Consider the following 19,365-nt stretch of genomic DNA (forward strand, 5'->3'; position numbering starts at 1 on the left):
TATTTGGTAGAGTCTGCATTTCCTCCATAAATCCCCACTGGTACTTCAGATGCCAAGACTACGTTAAAGAAGCTACTAGAAGCTCATGCAATCTCTGAGAAAACAATAGCTGGGCACAGAATGCTGAATCCCTTGCCAACCTCCCATTGTTATTTTTTAAATTTGTTTCACAGGTACATTTAACCAAGACAACCTATAAAAACAAACTAAATAAAATATATTGGAAGGGCTGATTAGAAAGTTTGAAAGTTAATAGACAATAAAGAGCCAAATTTAAATTAAGGTACAGAAGTTTAATACTGTCATTTGTGGATCCATATTTGCCAGACAGCCGGGTTAAAAAAATATTGTTGAGGAAAAAGTAATGTGAAAACCTGGGCTTTATGAGAAACAAAGCAAGAAGGCCTGGCAAACATTACTGTCAGTAAAGCAAAAAGGTTAACATGTTAAAGAAAATAGAGACTTGAATAGCTCAGGGGACTAATAAACGGAATCTGTGTTATGAATGAGCATTGAAAAGGTCAGAAGAGTGTTTAAATATGCTGCCAAATGGGCCGCAGGTGAGTGTGCTGTGTTGATACGATCAATGAAGGAATAGCAAAGGGCATGGATGGGTGTAGGACCTGACAATACCAAGCTCTAAAATTTTAATGTGATGTTCCTGACAACATGCAAATCACCAGTCTAACCAGTGTGTTTGGGAGTCTGCAAAGAACCTCATTCTTTCTGGCTCAGTGTGGCCAGATGAATCTATGTATTCTAATATGCACACATTTTCATCAATTTCTTGAAACGTGACTTAGCCTCAGTATAGCAGATTCAAGATCCTTTTTATTCTAGTTTCATTTTCTTTTCTTTTGATTTAATTACTGAGCTGCCTGTGAAACAGAGACATATATCTATCCCTTTGGGAAGTCTCTACCATGATTTCAAGGTTCAGCATACATATTGCATAATTGTTTACACACTGCTGTCTTAGATCATTATTTCAAACTAGCCAACTACCATATGCCACATAATCAGGCCGTTTTTTTAATGATTTTTAAGCACAGGGAGAAAATTCACATTTGAAAAATCGGTAATGTAATAAATCAGCAAGAAAAACAACATTGTAACAATGCACGGAACGAACCAACACACAATCGTCAGGCGCGGAGGGAGGAACGGGAGGAGAGGAGAAGGACGTCCATTCCGCCCCCTCCGTCATGCTAGTCTGCTGATTTCTCATTCAGTATGCACTGCCTGCTCATGTGCCCACCTCCAACTCGTCACTTGAGTCGTTGTTGTCTTTGCACAGTCCAGATGCACCTGTGACTCACATAGACTTTTCATTGCTCTGTGCAGTTTTGGTTGCTTTTCTATATATAATCCACCAAGACACCAGACCACGGCTTACTTCATTGTGTTTTAACCTCAGTTGTAAATGATTGTTTTAAGGATCCCATGGGATACCCCTCGCAAACTGTTTTACACGCTGCATATGGCGATTCACCTCCGCAAGAAACATGCCTCTATTAACAGTCAACATGGCTCGGAGGTGCATGTGGCCTCTACGACAGACGAATATAAATGACGCCGTTTTTTCTGTGTCGTCGCCTCCGAATTGGTGAGCGTAGCTCTGCGAGTTGTCGTTGTATCCAATGGTCTTGGAGTTGGTGGCCGTGGTTCCTTCCTTCGTGTGCCATAGGTGTCTTACTTGTCGGCGGCTTAGTGAATCCACGGCCCTTCCGGCGTGCTTTCCATGGGTGTCTTGCCTTAGTGAATTATATATATAGATTAAACAAGATGCCTGCATTTTCTGCTGTATGTTTGTTCGTCTTTTGGGCCAGGAGGAAGTTATAACTGGTCATGCATTTGAATGCATGGAAAAGTATTGCAATTTCATTTTGCTCTTCCTTTTAATTACTTTCTCCATGTATTGATTCTCAAATTGAACACATTAAAATCACTTTAAGGTCCTTTGTAATATAGTGTAAATAAAAATATATTCTTGCTACTTCATAGTAATTAGACTAATTTAGTGGTGAATATGATAAGAGAAGACAGAGTAACACCAGCAAGCATACAGTATTGTCAAATTTTTATAGTCTCCACTCCACTCATCTTGGGTATGACATTAATCTGCATCCTGCCGTGCATGTAGGCCCTCCAACCTGCAGGGAAAAACCTGGGGGTTAGTGGCAGAATTGGCACTCCAGCCACCATAAAAATACCTTGTATTGTTATACTCCATCTGAACTAGTGTGGTGTTGATGTGTCACCCATTGCATGGCTGCACTTGGGTCCTAATCTGGGATCCTGAGGTGGTTTGTCATGTGATGGATGTGGCAATGCCCTCTATCAACGTGTGCTCCTAACCTCATTCCTCATTGTTTATTTCACATTTAATTTTGTTGTCATATTGGTTACTATGAACTATGATTTACAGTATTGCAACAATTTCAATATGCCCTCAGCTTTATAGTTTTATTAGTGATTTTAATGTTTATGGTGCTTATGCTGTCTTTGAAACTTTTTATACTGATAGTGTAATATACAAATGTGGAGTAAATGAAAAGAGTGCACATTCATCAATTATTCATAATCAATTAATTCCACCCATGGCTGTTTTTGGAAACAATGATAATGAATGCAGTTTTCAAAAGTGAAATGTGTCCCCTTTATAGTAATTTCTGTCTCAACCTATAGTAAAACCAAACATTATCTGTTTGATTTTATTGTCTCTGTTTCAGTGGTGTGTCTAAAGGTGAGAGTTGAGCAGACAAATGTGGAGGTTCAGCATGGAGAGGCTGTTCTGCTGCCCTGCTCCTTTGTAACTACAGCTGTGCCATCACATCTCAGCATTATCTGGACCACAACACCTTTATCAGAGCCAAGCTCTCCCTCCCAGGTATGTAACTGAAATGCACTCTACTGTATAGTATTATTGTAACACTAAGGGACTCAGATTTACTAGTTTGAACTTCCTGTATCTCGTGTGGAAAGACAAAAAGCTTATCATGCTGACCTTAGTGAACATTCATCTAGAAAATGAAGGCACTGTTGGTAGTGTGCTACTGTTGATCTTCTTGCACACTCCCATATCAGATTCTGCACACTTCATCACTTTAATATCATTCTGGTTATGATTATATTGTACCCAGTAGTTTTACCTTTCAGTAGGTTGTCTCAGTCTGTGGAACAGGAACTTGCTCTCCAGATGCAGTCTAAGCTCGGCCTTTGTCTATTATGTTTACAGTCAGTTTGCCTTTGGCCCCGTCTTTGGTGTTTGTTGCCTCACATGGAGAACTGTGCTTCAGGTAATAGATGGGAGGTTCAAATAAAATTTGTAGAGTCTGCCTGAAGTGTGTTACTCTAGCATTATTATGAGTAGGAGTTCCAGGAATGGCAAAAGAATGTCTAAGACCTCCAAAAGACCACAAAGCAGGCTAGCTCAGAAGAGACTTACCCCCTGTCTGCAAGTCTCCAAACTGAAACTGCAGGCTGAAGCCTACATAGGCTTAACAATAGGGAATTTGCTTTTAAAAGCAAAATATTACAAATGTCTCAAAATGCCCAACAATTGAGAGAAATTGTTAAAGCTCTGGCTATTTAACAAAAGGGCAATGCCAGAATATATACATTCAGAGTTTATGAACAAAAATAGATAGACCAAAAATGCTTAAAAGAGAAAAAAGGATATGCCTAAAAAAGCAATCTGAGGTAACCAAGTCCAATACACATGTTGAAAGCAGTAATTCAAGAACAAAAACAAACAAATCACAAAAAACAGTACATACAAAGAAAGAAAACAACACTTACATATTCTACTACAAAGTCAGTGCTCAACCAGTGGCGTAGCTTGGGCAAGGGGAGACATCTGTCCCCGGGCGCAGCATCCAGGGGGTGCCAAAGTGATGTTACGAAATTTTAGAATGAAATGTTTTCCATTCTTAAATGCACTAAAAAGTAAATAAAAAACATTTGCATACTCAGTCCATCACTCCATCAGTATCTTTACTTATCTATCTTTATCCTAAGTTTTTTGTCTCTTTCTGATTTCGAAGCACGTGTTAGTTCTATATACCTAACAGACAATAATTTATCCCCTCCACTAGTCTAACATGCTTGACTCCCACCCAGAAACATTTTTGACCTTATTAAACAGGTCGCGCGACTGACATGAGGCATTAGTGTATCATTGTCTAAGCTGTTGCAAATGCCATTTCTGTGTGCCAAGTGATTTGTGTTTATGTGTTTGATAGAAAATTGATTGGGCTGTGGTGAAGTATTCTAGTAGATGGCTGCAAAAGTCTAAATGTTTCCCCATCATATTTTCATTCAAATAAATTGTAAGTAATGCAGTTTTTATAAATACAGTATATAATTATTTTGCTTTATAATTTGCTATATACTTTCTTTAAAATCATTTTTAAATGCGGAAAACTAATTTTGTCTTACAAAAACTAATGACGGATTTAGATTTTAAAGAACACAAGGTGGCGTTATCATTTTCGGAGACTTATATGAAATTTTTTTCATAAAATACTATTATTTTAAATACATATTTAAAAATTTTCTTTCCCTTCACCATTGCATTTTGGCAAACAGGACGGGGCGCAAAATCTTCAGTTGTCCCCGGGTGCTGAAAACCCTAGCTACGCCTCTGTGCTCCACTGCTGGGTCTTCTCTTTCTGACTGAATTTAAAGCCGGAAGGAGGACCCAGCAGCAGTGATGTCAGGGTAGCCACACTTCCCAGGGCTCCACCCACAAAGCACAAAAAATGGCAGCACATTTAAAGAGACAGAATACAAATAACATAATAAAAATATAATTCAAAATTAACAAAAACAACCATGAAATGGAAAACAACAAGGGTATACTTTGTATCTTGTGAAGCTTTAACCTGAACCCTTTCTTGTGATTACAGACTATTGTTCACTGTTTCTGACCGTTTGTCTATCTTTTTATATTCATGTGGTTGTGTGTGTGTGTATTTTGACCACTTTCTGTATTTAATTCTCCTTTTTGGATTTTGGACTATAATAAATAAGATGTACCATTTTTTACCTGTCTTATAGTCCTGACTCAGAGCAACGGTGGATCTACCATCAGGGAGTTTTGGGTATGCGCCCAAGGAGTATGTGTTGGTGTGGGGCCTTTTTAACAATACACCCTTTATTAACTAGAATGAATCTAAAACAGGAAAATAAGCTGCTAGCAAAGCTATTGTCATGCAGCGTCATAAATGGGAGCTAAAATCTTGTCCAGGTATTTAAAGCAAAGCAGAAAATAGTCTGTCTGTGAGTTCTAAATCAAAAGATATTCCTTTGATTTTATTTCTGAGCATAAATGTTAGACAAGAAATGAGGCAGTGAAATCTCTAGATACAGTAAAGTTGTAGTCAGGATAAAAAGAGCTGAGCAGAAGCTCAACTTCAAGGTAATCCTTGAATTCATTGCTGTTTGTTCCACACATTAAATTGTAACACATGTGTATCGTCTTTCTTTTTTAAGGGTCAAATAAGTTTAAAATGTGTTAATATTAATTTTTGATTAGAAGCAGTTAAATGTTGTTGTATGATATGTCACTTCTCAGATCAGCTTGATTTCATTCTGCTCTTTTTTCCTCCATACACATTACCTATGACTTGCAAAACAGTGATAACACTGAATTATAATCTGACGTAAAGCATTTCATTATTTTTTAAAAATGAATTAAATAAGATAAAGATTTTGGTAATACAGTACTTTGTGACGGTTTTGTTTTTCAGGTTATTGTCTATGATCAAGGCCAGGCAATTGAAAGTCCTTCTTTAACTGGCCGAGTCAGGTTTGTTTCTGCTCCACTGAGTGCTGACATCCTACTTAACATGACTCGTTTGTCCGATGCTGGAAAATATCGATGTGTAGTGAGCAGCCCCCCTGAATCAGGATCTCCTGGAATAGCAGAGCTGAGCCTTACTGTTCTTGGTAAAAAAATAAATAAATAAATATGTGCTGATTTATGTTTTACTTTTAATCACCTTTTGCTGGATTTCTTTATTTATACACTCACCTAAAGGATTATTAGGAACACCATATTAATACGGTGTTTGACCCCCTTTCGCCTTCAGAACTGCCTTAATTCTACGTGGCATTGATTCAACAAGGTTCTAAAAGCATTCTTTAGAAATGTTGGCCCAAATTGATAGGATAGCATCTTGCAGTTGATGGAGATTTGTGGGATGCACATCCAGGGCACGAAGCTCCCATTCCACCACATCCCAAAGATGCTCTATTGGGTTGAGATCTGGTGACTGTGGGGGCCATTTTAGTACAGTGAACTCATTGTCATGTTCAAGAAACCAATTTGAAATGATTCGAGCTTTGTGACATGGTGCATTATCCTGCTGGAAGTAGCCATCAGAGGATGGGTACATGGTGGTCATGAAGGGATGGAAATGGTCAGAAACAATGCTCAGGTAGCCCGTGGCATTTAAACGATGCCCAATTGGCACTAAGGGGCCTAAAGTGTGCCAAGAAAACATCCCCCACACCATTACACCGCCACCACCACCAGCCTGCACAGTGGTAACAAGGCATGATGGATCCATGTTCTCATTCTGTTTACGCCAAATTCTGACTCTACCATTTGAATGTCTCAACAGAAATCGAGACTCATCAGACCAGGCAACATTTTTCCAGTCTTCAACTGTCCAATTTTGGTGAGCTCGTGCAAATTGTAGCCTCTTTTTCCTATTTGTAGTGGAGATGAGTGGTACCCGGTGGGTTCTTCTGCTGTTGTAGCCCATCCGCCTCAAGGTTGTGCATGTTGTGGCTTCACAAATGCTTTGCTGCATACCTTGGTTGTAACGAGTGGTTATTTCAGTCAAAGTTGCTCTTCTATCAGCTTGAATCAGTCGGCCTATTCTCCTCTGACCTCTAGCATCAACAAGGCATTTTTGCCCACAGGACTGCCGCATACTGGATGTTTTTCCCTTTTCACACCATTCTTTGTAAACCCTAGAAATGGTTGTGCGTGAAAATCCCAGTAACAGAGCAGATTGTGAAATACTCAGACCGGCCCGTCTGGCACCAACAACCATGCCACGCTCAAAATTGCTTAAATCACCTTTCTTTCCCATTCTGACATTCAGTTTGGAGTTCAGGAGTTTGTCTTGACCAGGACCACACCCCTAAATGCATTGAAGCAACTGCCATGTGATTGGTTGATTAGATAATTGCATTAATGAGAAATTGAACAGGTGTTCCTAATAATCCTTTAGGTGAGTGTATGTCCTTATTGTTACTTTTTAGTTTCTGAGTTCCAATTTCCAACCTCTGTCACAGTTCAAGTGGATTTTGAATGTTCTCCCCAAGTCTCCATTGGATTCAATTGGAATTTCACTTTCCTCCAGCTTCCCAAAAATGTGAGGATTAGGTTAATTAGGGTTCAACATCTGATTGAGAGTGTTGGACAGTTTAAAAAATGTATTATTCTTCAGTTTTCTTTTTGTTTTATGTTTTTTTCCACCTTGCAGTTTCCTGCCTTCCAAGGTTGTGAAGTGTTTACCCTGTTGTGACGTCACCTCAGTGATTTCTGTTGTCATGCATGTGCTGGGCACAGATGTGCTTAATGACTATGTGGCATGAGTGAATGTTTTAGTAGCTTTTCTTTTCCTTTGAGAAAAGGTCTCAAGAGTGTACATAACCATCCTCCAAATGCCATTCTAGTGATGTGTTTCTTAAACTGCAATTATTGTCCTTTTTTTCTTCTTTGTGAATTTTCCTCCACCATAGTGCTTTTGAAAAATGTTAATGCATGAGTCAAATTCCAGGCAATTTAACAAATATATTTTATAAAAATATTATAAGAACCCAGTGGGATTTGTCTTGGCAGTGTGGGTATGAGCGTATGACGTGATATATTGATGTTCAAACAATGGACTGTTCCTTTGTTAATCCATACTATGAGAATAGTCTTTCATCTTCACATATTGTATATTTTTGTTTATCTTCATGGCAAAGAGTGACATGATGCAAGTAGGAATTTCACTGTACTCTGTACATGTCATGATGCAACTGCCACGACATTATCCTGTGTTTGCATTATTGAAGGTGGATACCTAGATGCACCTGCTGAATTTGTAAGCTTCTATAAAATGTTTTTTTTTGTGATTACTTTTAATTTATAAAAATTCCTAACCCTACAACAGGGTCCTCAACACACTCTTCAAGGTCCACTGATTTAGTGTTCTCAAACTCCAAAATCAGTGTATGAACATTAGAAACAGCAAAGAAAAATGAGGGGGTAAAGCTGAAATGGTGTCCCTTTTCCCAAGAATATAGATAAGGCATATGATCCTATTGGATAGATGAGAAGTATGAGTTTCCAAGTTGGAAATTCCACATGAATGCCCTACAAAGTTGGAGTTGCAAGTCAGAAAATTTAGATAAAACAAAGCTACCCAAATTCTCTGAGCAGTGATGTAACATTAACCTTTAACATTAGTCAGTGGTATAAAATGAAAATATTACTTGACATAATCAGACAAAAACACCATTTTGAAGTGTAATTACATTTGGAACAAGGTAACAGACATTTAATACATTTAATTTGCTGTTTATTTTCATGAAAAAATATAGGCAATCTTAAATTCTTTTTTTATGACCAAATAACAGATCAACAGTGACCTTGCATTTTGCTGAAAAGTCACAGTGAAAGTTCACATGAAGGCACTAAAGTGGTAAGGTGAATGCAGTATTCGCTCACGGACCACTGAAAGTATCGTCAATGAAGAGGGTTATGGCGGTCTGATCATTATTGTGGGACTCCCTACTACAAGGGACATCACCAGTAGTGGTATCAGGAATATAATATAGATAATTAAATATTATTCAAATTAGAATAAAAATTGCTATGAATCACAACTTTTTATTAGCTTCAAAGTCTGAGAACACAATTGTCTCATCCAGTTATGGATTGGAACAAATGTTTACAGGGAGGAAAAAGTAAAAGTTTCTAATTACTGTTACTCAGTCAAAAATGCTGTCCTCAGTTGTTCTCTTTCTCTCTACCATACTGTCAACAACAGCGACTCTGCATGTAATATATAATATATATATAAAAAAATCAATAATTGGTTTGTGGCACTAGCTTCTGTTTCCTCACAGCTTAGCTATTCATATTTTTTCTTTTGTATTTTCTTATTGTTTGATCACATCACAGAAAGTGTCTAATGCTGAGTGTCGATTGGCATTGCAAAATTAGTGGCCATGTGGCTGATGGCATTAGCTGTTTTCAGAAATTGTAAGGTTTTGATTTGACAATAAATATAATCAGTACAGTTCAGATGTACTGTCACATGTACAGAGTACAATTAAATTCTAACTTGCATGTTTGACCAACACACAATTTGCATCACTTTCTAATGTAGCAAATCATAAGTTATGTAACATATAACACCATAGAATACTCTGGGTTAAAAGTAGCCCAGACACAAGCCTGACTACCCCCCCAAGATTCTGCAGTCTATGGCTTCACTTAACAATGTTGGTCAATAGAGTTGATGCCTGCCACAGGAAAATGAAAGTTATCTCGGAAGCTTTAAAATGCATTGAGCTGTTGTTTATAACGTTAATTACAAGTAAAACAAAAGAAAAACAATCATGTTGCAAATATGGTCTTGAAAATTAGAAGAATAAGGAGCTTGTACTTGTTACTATCCGGTGCTCACTTGTTACTATCTGTTGCTCACTTGAAACTATCCGGTGCTCACTTGATACTATCCGGTCCTCACCAGTAAAATCCCCAGAGAAATAAATTACACAATGTCCCCTCAGGGGCTCCGTATTGTTGAGCCTAAATGATTTTATTTTAACAAAATCAATCAAAAAGAGCAAAGAACAGGTAGAAGACTCACAGTGAAATAAGATGCCAGTGCATGAGTGAGAAGGAGGAGAACTCTTTAGGAGAGGCCTGGAAGGAAATATCTCAAAAACATGCAGTGAATTAAAGGCAGGATCTGAAACATATTACATCCCATGGCACATTGAGGAGTGAGGTGAACTGTACTTGATAAATAAAATTTGAAAAAGCAAGTTGGTGATTTCAGCTTTAGACATTAAAAGACTATTGTAACATATGAAGTTCTTGAATCTTCTCTGATGCTCAGAATTCTTATGACCCTAGGTTAATAAAAGTCCCCAAATCTAGAAGCCTGATGTCGATTTTTTACTCACTCCACTTTTTGAAGGCTTTTAAAATAATGTCACAAGGGAGCCTGGTGTATTGTGAAGCATCTTAGAAGCTTTGATTGGTGTGAAACAATTGCATGTTTCATTGCTACCTAACATACCTCAACATTTCTATATACTGTACTGATAGACTTTGCACTGAGAATTGTTCAAACATTATGCTGTTAATGGCATACAACATGGTTTCTTATGGTACATTCAAACACCAATCATATTATTCTCCCAGTGCTGCAATGGTTCAGTGATGATTACCTAAAAAGGTACATTTTAATACATTAATAAAACAGTTGCTTAACATCACAAGCTATGCTAACTTTCCATCTATACATTAGTTAACATCAGATGTTTTCCATAGGAATTTAATCTGCTATTTAAATGGTAGCATCATAGTGTTCTGAGCTGGAAAAATGTTTACTTAACATTGTAAATTTCTACAAAAATTCAATTAGGGACCGCAACAACACTATGGCTCAAATGGCTGCATTGGATTATGCAGATAGACGTGGCTTATGTCTGGACTTGCAGGAACATTCCATTAAGAGAGTGTATTCAGTTCTCTAAACGTTACTACACTTGATCCATGGCAGACGTATCAAAGCTCTTTGAAAAAGCTCTCCCACAGTATATTGTGACGTCTCCATTATTATATAAACAGGTTTTTCCACTTTTCAGATTTGCAGACACATGTTATTCATTGATTGATAAGACAGAATACCTAAGGTTGAAGTTCTTTGCATCACAAAAAAGAAATTAAAAAATCAGATTTTGTTTATTAGATTATGCTGCAAATAGAACATTTGCTTTTATGTTCTGCCTTTATTTGCTTGTAGCTGCATTGTTACAGTAGTATGCTGTTTAACAAGTTATACACCTGTGTGAGTCAGCATGGTGGTGTGATTGCCTCACAGCTTCCAAGATCTGGGTTCAGATCTCATGCTGGTGACTGTTGGTGGACATGTCTCTATATGAATTTTTCTTCTCATTTTTCTGTCACAACACAAAGATTAATTGTGATTCTATCTTGACTAGTATACATAAATGTGTCTTGCATCTGTTATACTATCTAGCTGAGACTGTCATGATAGGCAGGACCCTGAGTGACCTTGATATGGACTGAACAAGTTGGAGGATGGATGAAAATTCTTTTGTTTTATGTGACTCCTAATACCAGTGGTAGATTTTAAATTCTGCTCCCCTGTTTCACTATTTTCATTCTTCCAAGAATATAGTTTCTTGCTGTTTGTCCTTATTCTTGTCTAAATATTTAAAGACAATAACCCTCTGTATTATACCACAGCACCTCCCTCTTCTCCTCACTGTTTCGTGAGTGGTAATATGGATGAAGGAGGAAGCATTTCTCTGACCTGCTTTGTAGAGTATGGAGTCCCAGTACCTGATTTAAACTGGAGCAAAATCAAACCGGACAGGATATCTCTTCCAGTCAACATGGAAGGTAAGGGAGATCACACTTCATTTCCAGTCATACCTTATGTACTGTGTATTCATCTTTATAAGATAGATTCTATCCATCCATCATCCAACCCGCTATATCCTAACTACAGGGTCACGGGGGTCTGCTGGAGCCAATCTCGGCCAACACAGGGCACAAAGCAGGGAACAAACCCCAGGCAGGGCGCCAGCCCACCAAAAGGCACACACCCACACAATTTAGGATTGCCAATGCACCTAACCTGCCTGTCTTTGGACTGTGGGAGGAAACCAGAGCACCCAGAGGAAACCCACGCAAACATGGGGAGAACATGCAAATTCCACGCAGGGAGGACCCGGGAAGCAAACCCAGGTCTCCTAACTGCGAGACAGCAGTGCTACCACTGCGCCACTGTGCCGCCCTCTAAGATAGATTTTCTAGTAAAATTAAAATGCTCAAAAACCAAAACTTTCTTTTGGAAATTCAACATGGCTAAACACAACCAATTATAAGACAAAAAGACATCCTCTTAGATAAAAGCTGTAATCCAGCAAGACAACGAAACTGGTATCCAGATTAACTGAAAAGAAAATGCTGTATGTACCAGTAGCCTTTGAAATCACGCTTTGGCAATCCTGCCGCCTGATGGGAACTGTAGTCTCCATAATGTTTTTTGAATGCATCCTTCACTTTATAACATCCCTCTCTGATATGACATATAGCCTATATTTTAAGTCAGACCCATGGCAGGGCACATGCAAATTTTTATGAAAATCATTTCTGCGTTTTTGTGTGATTGCTGAACAAACAAACAGACATCAAAACTGTTTACGATTTTATTTTATATAGATGCAAACCACAGCATCATCAGTTTAGATCCTTTCAGGAATTAATTGAAAAACTGTTTTACATGCAATATTTACAATGAAGTACAATGAACTTTATATATGTATGCATGTACTCTGCATGCTGCCCCACAGGCTTTCTCTTCGAAGGTACTAGTGGTACATTTACCTAAGCCACCACAGGCTTTTAGTTTCCGGATTAACTAAATACTTCCCTATTAACTATGATCTAAGTAAAAACCTTTGAGTTTTTTTTTACTCAGTTCTCTTGCAATGGTTTATGAATAAATGAAAATTGCATCTTTAATGTAAAACCACCAACAAAAATAGTTACACTATATATTATCATCTAACTATAGTAAATAAAATGAAATTGAAATAAAACATTTCTGGTGTATTAAGCAAACAACTGAATGCATGTACCACATGCGTCACATTAACTAAATGAATAGAAAATGAAACAGAATTGTAAATTAATAATCAGTCATTCTCAAGGAAATGCTTATGTCGGGCTAAAAATTCGTGGAAATGTTATTTTAGAAAAGCTATTGCTTCTTCCAAAATATATTATTTGGGACTGATTATTACTAACTATTGACTGAATATTGTTGGCTGTGGTCATTGCTAGAAGTAGCTAAGTTGGCTTCATGCAAATAATTTTTCCACACTGATGTTCACATTATATTTGCTCATTCACAGCTTGCTCTACATGAATATGTATTATGAAGCATGATGGAAGATGCAAAATGAATAATGCACAGCAGACAGTACTAAGCTAACATGTACAAAGTACAGTAAGTGAGAAGACAAAGTTAGAAAATGAGCTACTTCATTAAAAAACTCTGTGGCTCTAGGAGACGCTCTGTTTAATGTGCAGGATGAAACTTAAATAAGAAAACCGAAAATGCAGTCTCAGCAATGCTGGGGTTACAAGACCAATGAGCAAATACTTCTCGATGTTGGAACTCCTTCCTCCTTAAAAGCAGGTTCCTAAAAGAATGCTGTCTTCCAGAATAGTGTCTGATTATATAGTTAGTGAGGGGGAAGGCGCTTGGCCTCAGACTGGGATGTCATGCAACTTACGGATGCTTCTCCTCCAGACGAAAGTCTTAAATGGAAACTGAGTTAGTGGCTGTACATCATTCTTAATTTTTCCTGTTGGTTTCCCTTTTCCAAGGTCTGTATAACATTTCCTCTGTATGACAGATATGGAGGTACCAGATACACTTACTTACCTACCCAGTAAAACTCTTGCATAAAGGAAAAGATTTGCTTTTTAGTTACTAGGGGGCTTCGCCCCCTGCTTGCTTCGCTCACCAACCCCTGTGTTTGGTTAATTGGATATACAATTTTAATTTTTTTTTTCTTTGGAATTGTTTCAATTTCATTATTTGCACTTTAAAGCTTCATTAAAAACAATATTTTTTGGAGACACATTGTGACAATGCAACATATAACAGCCCGTGAGTGAATATTGTTTGTTTCTGTAATAAATAATCCGACTTTTTCTAATGTTTGTCCCTGTGATTTATTGATTGTCATAGCAAAAGCTATTCACACAGTAAGCTGTAAACATTTTAATACGAATGGCATATCATGATCTCCTTTGGTGTGTAATGTTGTTCACGGAATATATACATTGCCTTTCTTTTTGCCTGTTAAAATTTGCATTGCTTCTCCGTGATAATCAATATACACCTGACTGAATTGTGTATTCTTTGAAATTCAACTTGTCGTTGCTTTAACTGTTGCGGGACCACAGATTCTCATAGCGTATGGTCTATTATTGTGTAAATCCACGTTTTGTGCATAAGAATGATGCAAATGCGAAAAGACTCTACTCTTTGCCTTTTATTTCTGACCTCGGTTTGTCCTGCTCTTTTTTCAATTACACCTGGTTCTGATGATTAATCACCATTTGTTTTGTGGTAATGCAATCTTTTCTATCTTTTTTTTGATACTGTAGCGACTGACATGATAAAGTGTCACAAAAGTTTTTCTTGAACAATCGCTGACTTCGTAACCCCAAACACCACTTTCTAGCACCCTCTCCAATGCCTCATCCCCCGAGTCTTGCCCCCCCCTTACCGCATTAATCAATATCCTGCTATCAGTCTTCCGTGCTGTACTCCGCCCTCCCTAAATCGGACCGAACAGTCACTTAAAACCAAAAAGGCCTCAACCTGGCTGGGACACTACAATAATTTTACTGGTTTCATAATCTATCTGCCTATTTGATGCATGTGTTCTTGTATGATATCTGTTGTAAGTAGGGCATGTCTTGCAAGAATCTCATGTTCCAGGTCCCCACGAAACGGCCCTGGGACAATTTCTTGGCACCAAACCTTATGTTTACGGTCCCTGCAAGATGCTCTGTGGCAAGTGTCTTTTGTCTCACAGGTCTTTTAAATGTCTTTCAAGAGAAGATCACGTATCGTAGCCTTGCTTTTGCATTCCAGGATTTATTTTTATAATAAGAGAGATTTTTTCCTCACAACCAACATTTAAGTTTGGTGAAATAGCACCATCTAGAGACCACAATTAACATATGAAGTATCTGATTAATACAAATGTGTCAGGCATAGATACTCACCTATCCAGTACCATTGTCACATACTGTAAATGAATAGATACAATAATCATAAGAAATATTGACTTCAGAAATATAATGCTGTAATCTTGGTGATTCCAACAGTATGTCCAGATCAAAGCACATGCAAATAAACTTTTAGGAAGATGGAATAGGAAATTGGTTCATAACATTCTGTTATATCTAAGTACTAGCAAAATACCCGCGCTTCGCAGAGGAGAAGTAGTTTGTTAAAGAAGTTATGAAAAAGAAAAGGAAACATTTTAAAAATAACGTAATGTGATTGTCAATGTAATTGTTTTGTCACTGTTATGAGTGTTGCTGTCATCAAGGATTTGATTATCATTATTTCTTTCAATCAGGTTCGTATTTGGAGGATGTGTTGTGTTCAAGTTATATTCTGTGTTTGTCAACCATTGTAAAGATAACAGGTTTCATTCATCGAAGTGTTCACTACCCAAATCCACGGCTTTATTTAATGCTAGCTCAGACCCAGCACTTAAAAGTTTCTCTCGCACTTTTGCTGAGTTTGTGCCAAACACTATTCTATCCCTGACCATCTCATCTTTGTTTGCATAAGCATAGTCCTTCATCAGCAATTTTAACTCCGTTACAAAGTGATGAAAAGTCTCATTTATACGCTGCGTCCTCTCATTAAACTTGTATCTCGCGAATATCGTATTCATCTTAGGCATGATAAACGCCAGTGGCAGCGTGTCTATGAACCTAATTTAAAGTTAAGCTTTACACCCTGCTTTCCTATTCGTTTGCATAAGCACAGTCCTTCACCAGCAATTTTAACTCTGTTACAAAGTGATCAAAAGTCTCATTTATACCCTGCCTCTTCTCATCAAACTTGTATCTGGCGAATATCGTATTTGTCGTAGGCATGACAAACACCAGCGGCAGCCTGTCTGTGAACTTAATTTAAAATTAAGGTTTACACCGTGCTTTGTTTCTGCAGTAGCTGCACTTATGAATATGCTTGTATGCGTCACTCGCTTCATATTCTTTTGCTGCCTTCTCAATTGTATAATGCATTTTTTGAACAGGTTTCATTCATGGAAGTGATCACTACCCAAATCGGTACTCGTGAATCTAAGATGTTTAACAGGCATTCCCGGTATTAAGTTGTGGATTTGCCTGCGAATATTTAGCGGCAGCGTGTCTATGAACGTAAGTTAAACTTAAGCTTTACACCTTGCTTTCCTATTGATATGTGTACAAAGGCTTGTTCAGTGTCAGAGGGTTGTTCATTTCCTACTGCATCAATAAGCAGCTCGTCTTCCTCTTTATCTGAGACATCACACACTGCATGCACGGGTTTACCTTTCCCAGTCCTGCAAAGTCAGTTCACGTGAGCCGCTCGGAGTACATGCATCGAAGGTTCTCAGCTGTGCTTGTGCTGTGTCGTGCGATCTTGCGATGTGCACGGCTTTATTTAATGTTAGCTAAGACCCGGCACTTAAAAGTTTCTCTCCCACTTTCGCTGAGTTTGTGCCAAACGCTAGTCTATCCTTGACCATCTCATCTTAATTTGCATAAGCACAGTCCTTCACCTGCGAATATTTCGCGGTAGCGTGTCTATTGGATAGCTGCTGACGGACGGCCTTATATGGGCAGGCACTCAATTATGTGGGAGGCGTGACGATGAGGGACGCAACTCCGCCTCACACGGCGACCGAGCTGCAGGCTATGGCCGTATATATGTATGTAAGTAGGTTCCAGTTATGACCGTTATGCGTAGAATTTCAAAATGCCTAACTTTTGTAAGTAAGTTGTAAGGAATGAGCCTTCCAAATTTCAGCCTTCTACCTACACGGGAAGTTGGAGAATTAGTGATGAGTCAGTCAGTCAGTCAGTGAGGGCTTTGCCTTTTATTAGTATAGATAATATAATGAAAACAGCATTAAGCCTTGTATTCAAACTTCATTTTCCCTATTTTAATTGTCCAATCATTTTCTGTGCCTAACCCAACACCAATTAGTAGTGAATGCAAGGCAACAAAAAATGTGGAGAGAGCTTCTGTCCATTACAAGGCACATTTATGTACATTCCATTCCTTCTCATGTCAGGTCAGGTAAAGTAAACCATACATATGAAGGATATTAGGTGAACAATGGTGCCCAGGATTTCAGCATGTGTTTGGTTACACTTTCCATGTGTAGTTCAGTATCGCTATAGCTTCATATGTTATTTATATTATTACATATCAGCAGTTACCTTTATCCCAGCTGATTTACAAGATCAGGAACTAGGCAGATTAAATCAGAGAAGAGAATGAACAAGCAACTTAGTGGATGAGGACCAGTGATCTAACCCTACACTGCATTGCATAGTTGCATAGCAACCACAATGGTCTACTAGTCATATGAGGTCATTTACACAGAATTCATGCTTTAGGTATGCTTCAGTAACTTCTCATGTTTTTGATTTAAATGGCTTTTCTAGTGAAAATATTATTGTTTTTCAACTTTGCTGTGTTCTTTATGTTTTGCTTTTGTTTAATTCCATTGAAATGCTGACTTTAAAGTCTGTATTTTCAAGTGTAGCCTTGCTTGCTCTTTGTAGTTTTTCTTTTTCATTTATTGCATGCAAGGGTTGCAGGGATTACCATTCTGGTCATATTTGACTAACCTCTGGTTCTCGGTATCATTAATCTGAATCCATTCTCTAATAATATATCTAGTTACTTTATATTACAACATACCAGGGTTCACTTACTTCCTTAAGACACAATAATGCAGGTGACAGCATTATTCAAAAGTACGGAGGTCAAAGGGGAGGCTTTTCAGATGCAGCTGACAGGATTTTTCAAAAATCCAGAGGTCAAAAGGGGGCTTTTCAGACATAGTTTCTGCATACCACTGTGAGTTTCTCTCACTTCCTACATTTTTTTCTCAAAATGAAAAGTATAAAAATAGGAAATCCATGTTGAAAAGCCTGCTGAAATGGCTTGCTGATTTCTTTCATACGCAGGTTATTGTAGAAGACATGCAAAAATGTATTCTTATTATTAGTAGTAGTAATAGTATTGTCAAGTGTACAGAGTAAGGTCTGATTCTTACTTGCATGTTCAGTCAACACACATTGATGTGACAGGAATGGTCTCCTCTAATGATTGTAACTGCAATCTAACCAAGGATGACATTTTTAAAAACAGAAAGTAGTAAGAATTGAAGGATAAATTCTCATCAGCATCAATGTTGGGCAAATCTGCTTTAAGATTTTGAAACATATGCTGCATTCAAATGTTTAGAGGTGTTTTCGGAGTTCCCACTTTTGATGTTTCTACTTCTCAGTTTGCCGCCCTCCCCAATAACAACTTTTAGTTTTCCTTGTTTTCTCAAGCTAGGGATTCTATGGTTTTCTCTTCCTTGAAGAGGAGTTTTGTGTATTTTTGAGTGTTTGGAGTATTTGGGCTTGTGCAGGCCTTTGAAGCCTGCATTTTGAGTTTAGGATCAGATGAGGTCTGTTTCTGATTGTGACCAATGAAATCAGTTTTTGTTTATTTCGTAGCTTCTTCATCCCTTTGTGTCATCTTGTGTATTTCTAATCACAACAGCGAGAACGTGCATATTCTGCATAAAAAGTGATTGTAACCCAGTCATCTGGACAGCAGTAGTCAGCAGTGCTTACCATTGCTTCACTGTGCCACCACACATTAATCTATATATTGTGTATTTTCAATATGTATATATTATACATTTGCATTAATTTAAGTAGTACCTTAAATGCCTAAGCTGTAAGAAACATCACATTCATATTGTTGTTTTTCATCTGTTATCCACAATTAAATCCTTAGTAGCTATTTTGGTCTTCTAACTAATTTCTCACATGTTTGGTAATAGCACTTCTCTTATCCACCTTTTGTTTTTGTGGAAAACAGATTCTCTAAGGGGAACAGTGCAGATCTTCAATGTCTCCTCTCAAACATCTGGACTCTATCAGTGTACAGTTTCTAATCGACTGGGTACAGAGATCTGCTCAGTGGAGCTCATCATCCATAATAGTAAGTAACTGAATGTTAATCACTGGCTTACTATAGGTTTTAAAATGCCATTTAAATAGACAATTACAAAATGAACCAGATTAAGAGGACATGAATAAAAAGTAAGTACTTTTACATAGTGATAGTTCAAATCAGGAAAAGTCTACTGAAGAGCTTAATTTGTATTCAAAGCCAAATGGCATCAGATATACAAATGAAACACAGTATGCTGCCTATTAAACAGCTAGAACAATGTAAATCCATCTGTAGGCTTTGTTTTTATTGTAGCTTG

The 19,365-nt window shown here is 37.8% G+C and overlaps 1 protein-coding gene across 3 annotated transcripts in view; it reads left to right on the top strand.

Moving 5' to 3' along the window:
- zgc:165604 (uncharacterized protein LOC792578 homolog) overlaps positions 1–19,365 on the top strand; it is a 100,437-nt gene that overhangs the window by 70,333 nt on the left and 10,739 nt on the right. For all 3 annotated transcript variants that reach the window (XM_039769000.1, XM_039769001.1, XM_039769002.1), the window contains 4 exons: positions 2,733–2,890; positions 5,754–5,952; positions 11,516–11,671; positions 18,972–19,094. In XM_039769000.1, the coding sequence (XP_039624934.1) occupies positions 2,733–2,890; positions 5,754–5,952; positions 11,516–11,671; positions 18,972–19,094 (636 nt within the window). The remainder of the gene's footprint in view (positions 1–2,732; positions 2,891–5,753; positions 5,953–11,515; positions 11,672–18,971; positions 19,095–19,365) is intronic.

This window comes from Polypterus senegalus, chromosome 11 (assembly GCF_016835505.1).
Source record: "Polypterus senegalus isolate Bchr_013 chromosome 11, ASM1683550v1, whole genome shotgun sequence".
Taxonomy (NCBI): Eukaryota; Metazoa; Chordata; class Cladistia; order Polypteriformes; family Polypteridae; genus Polypterus; species Polypterus senegalus.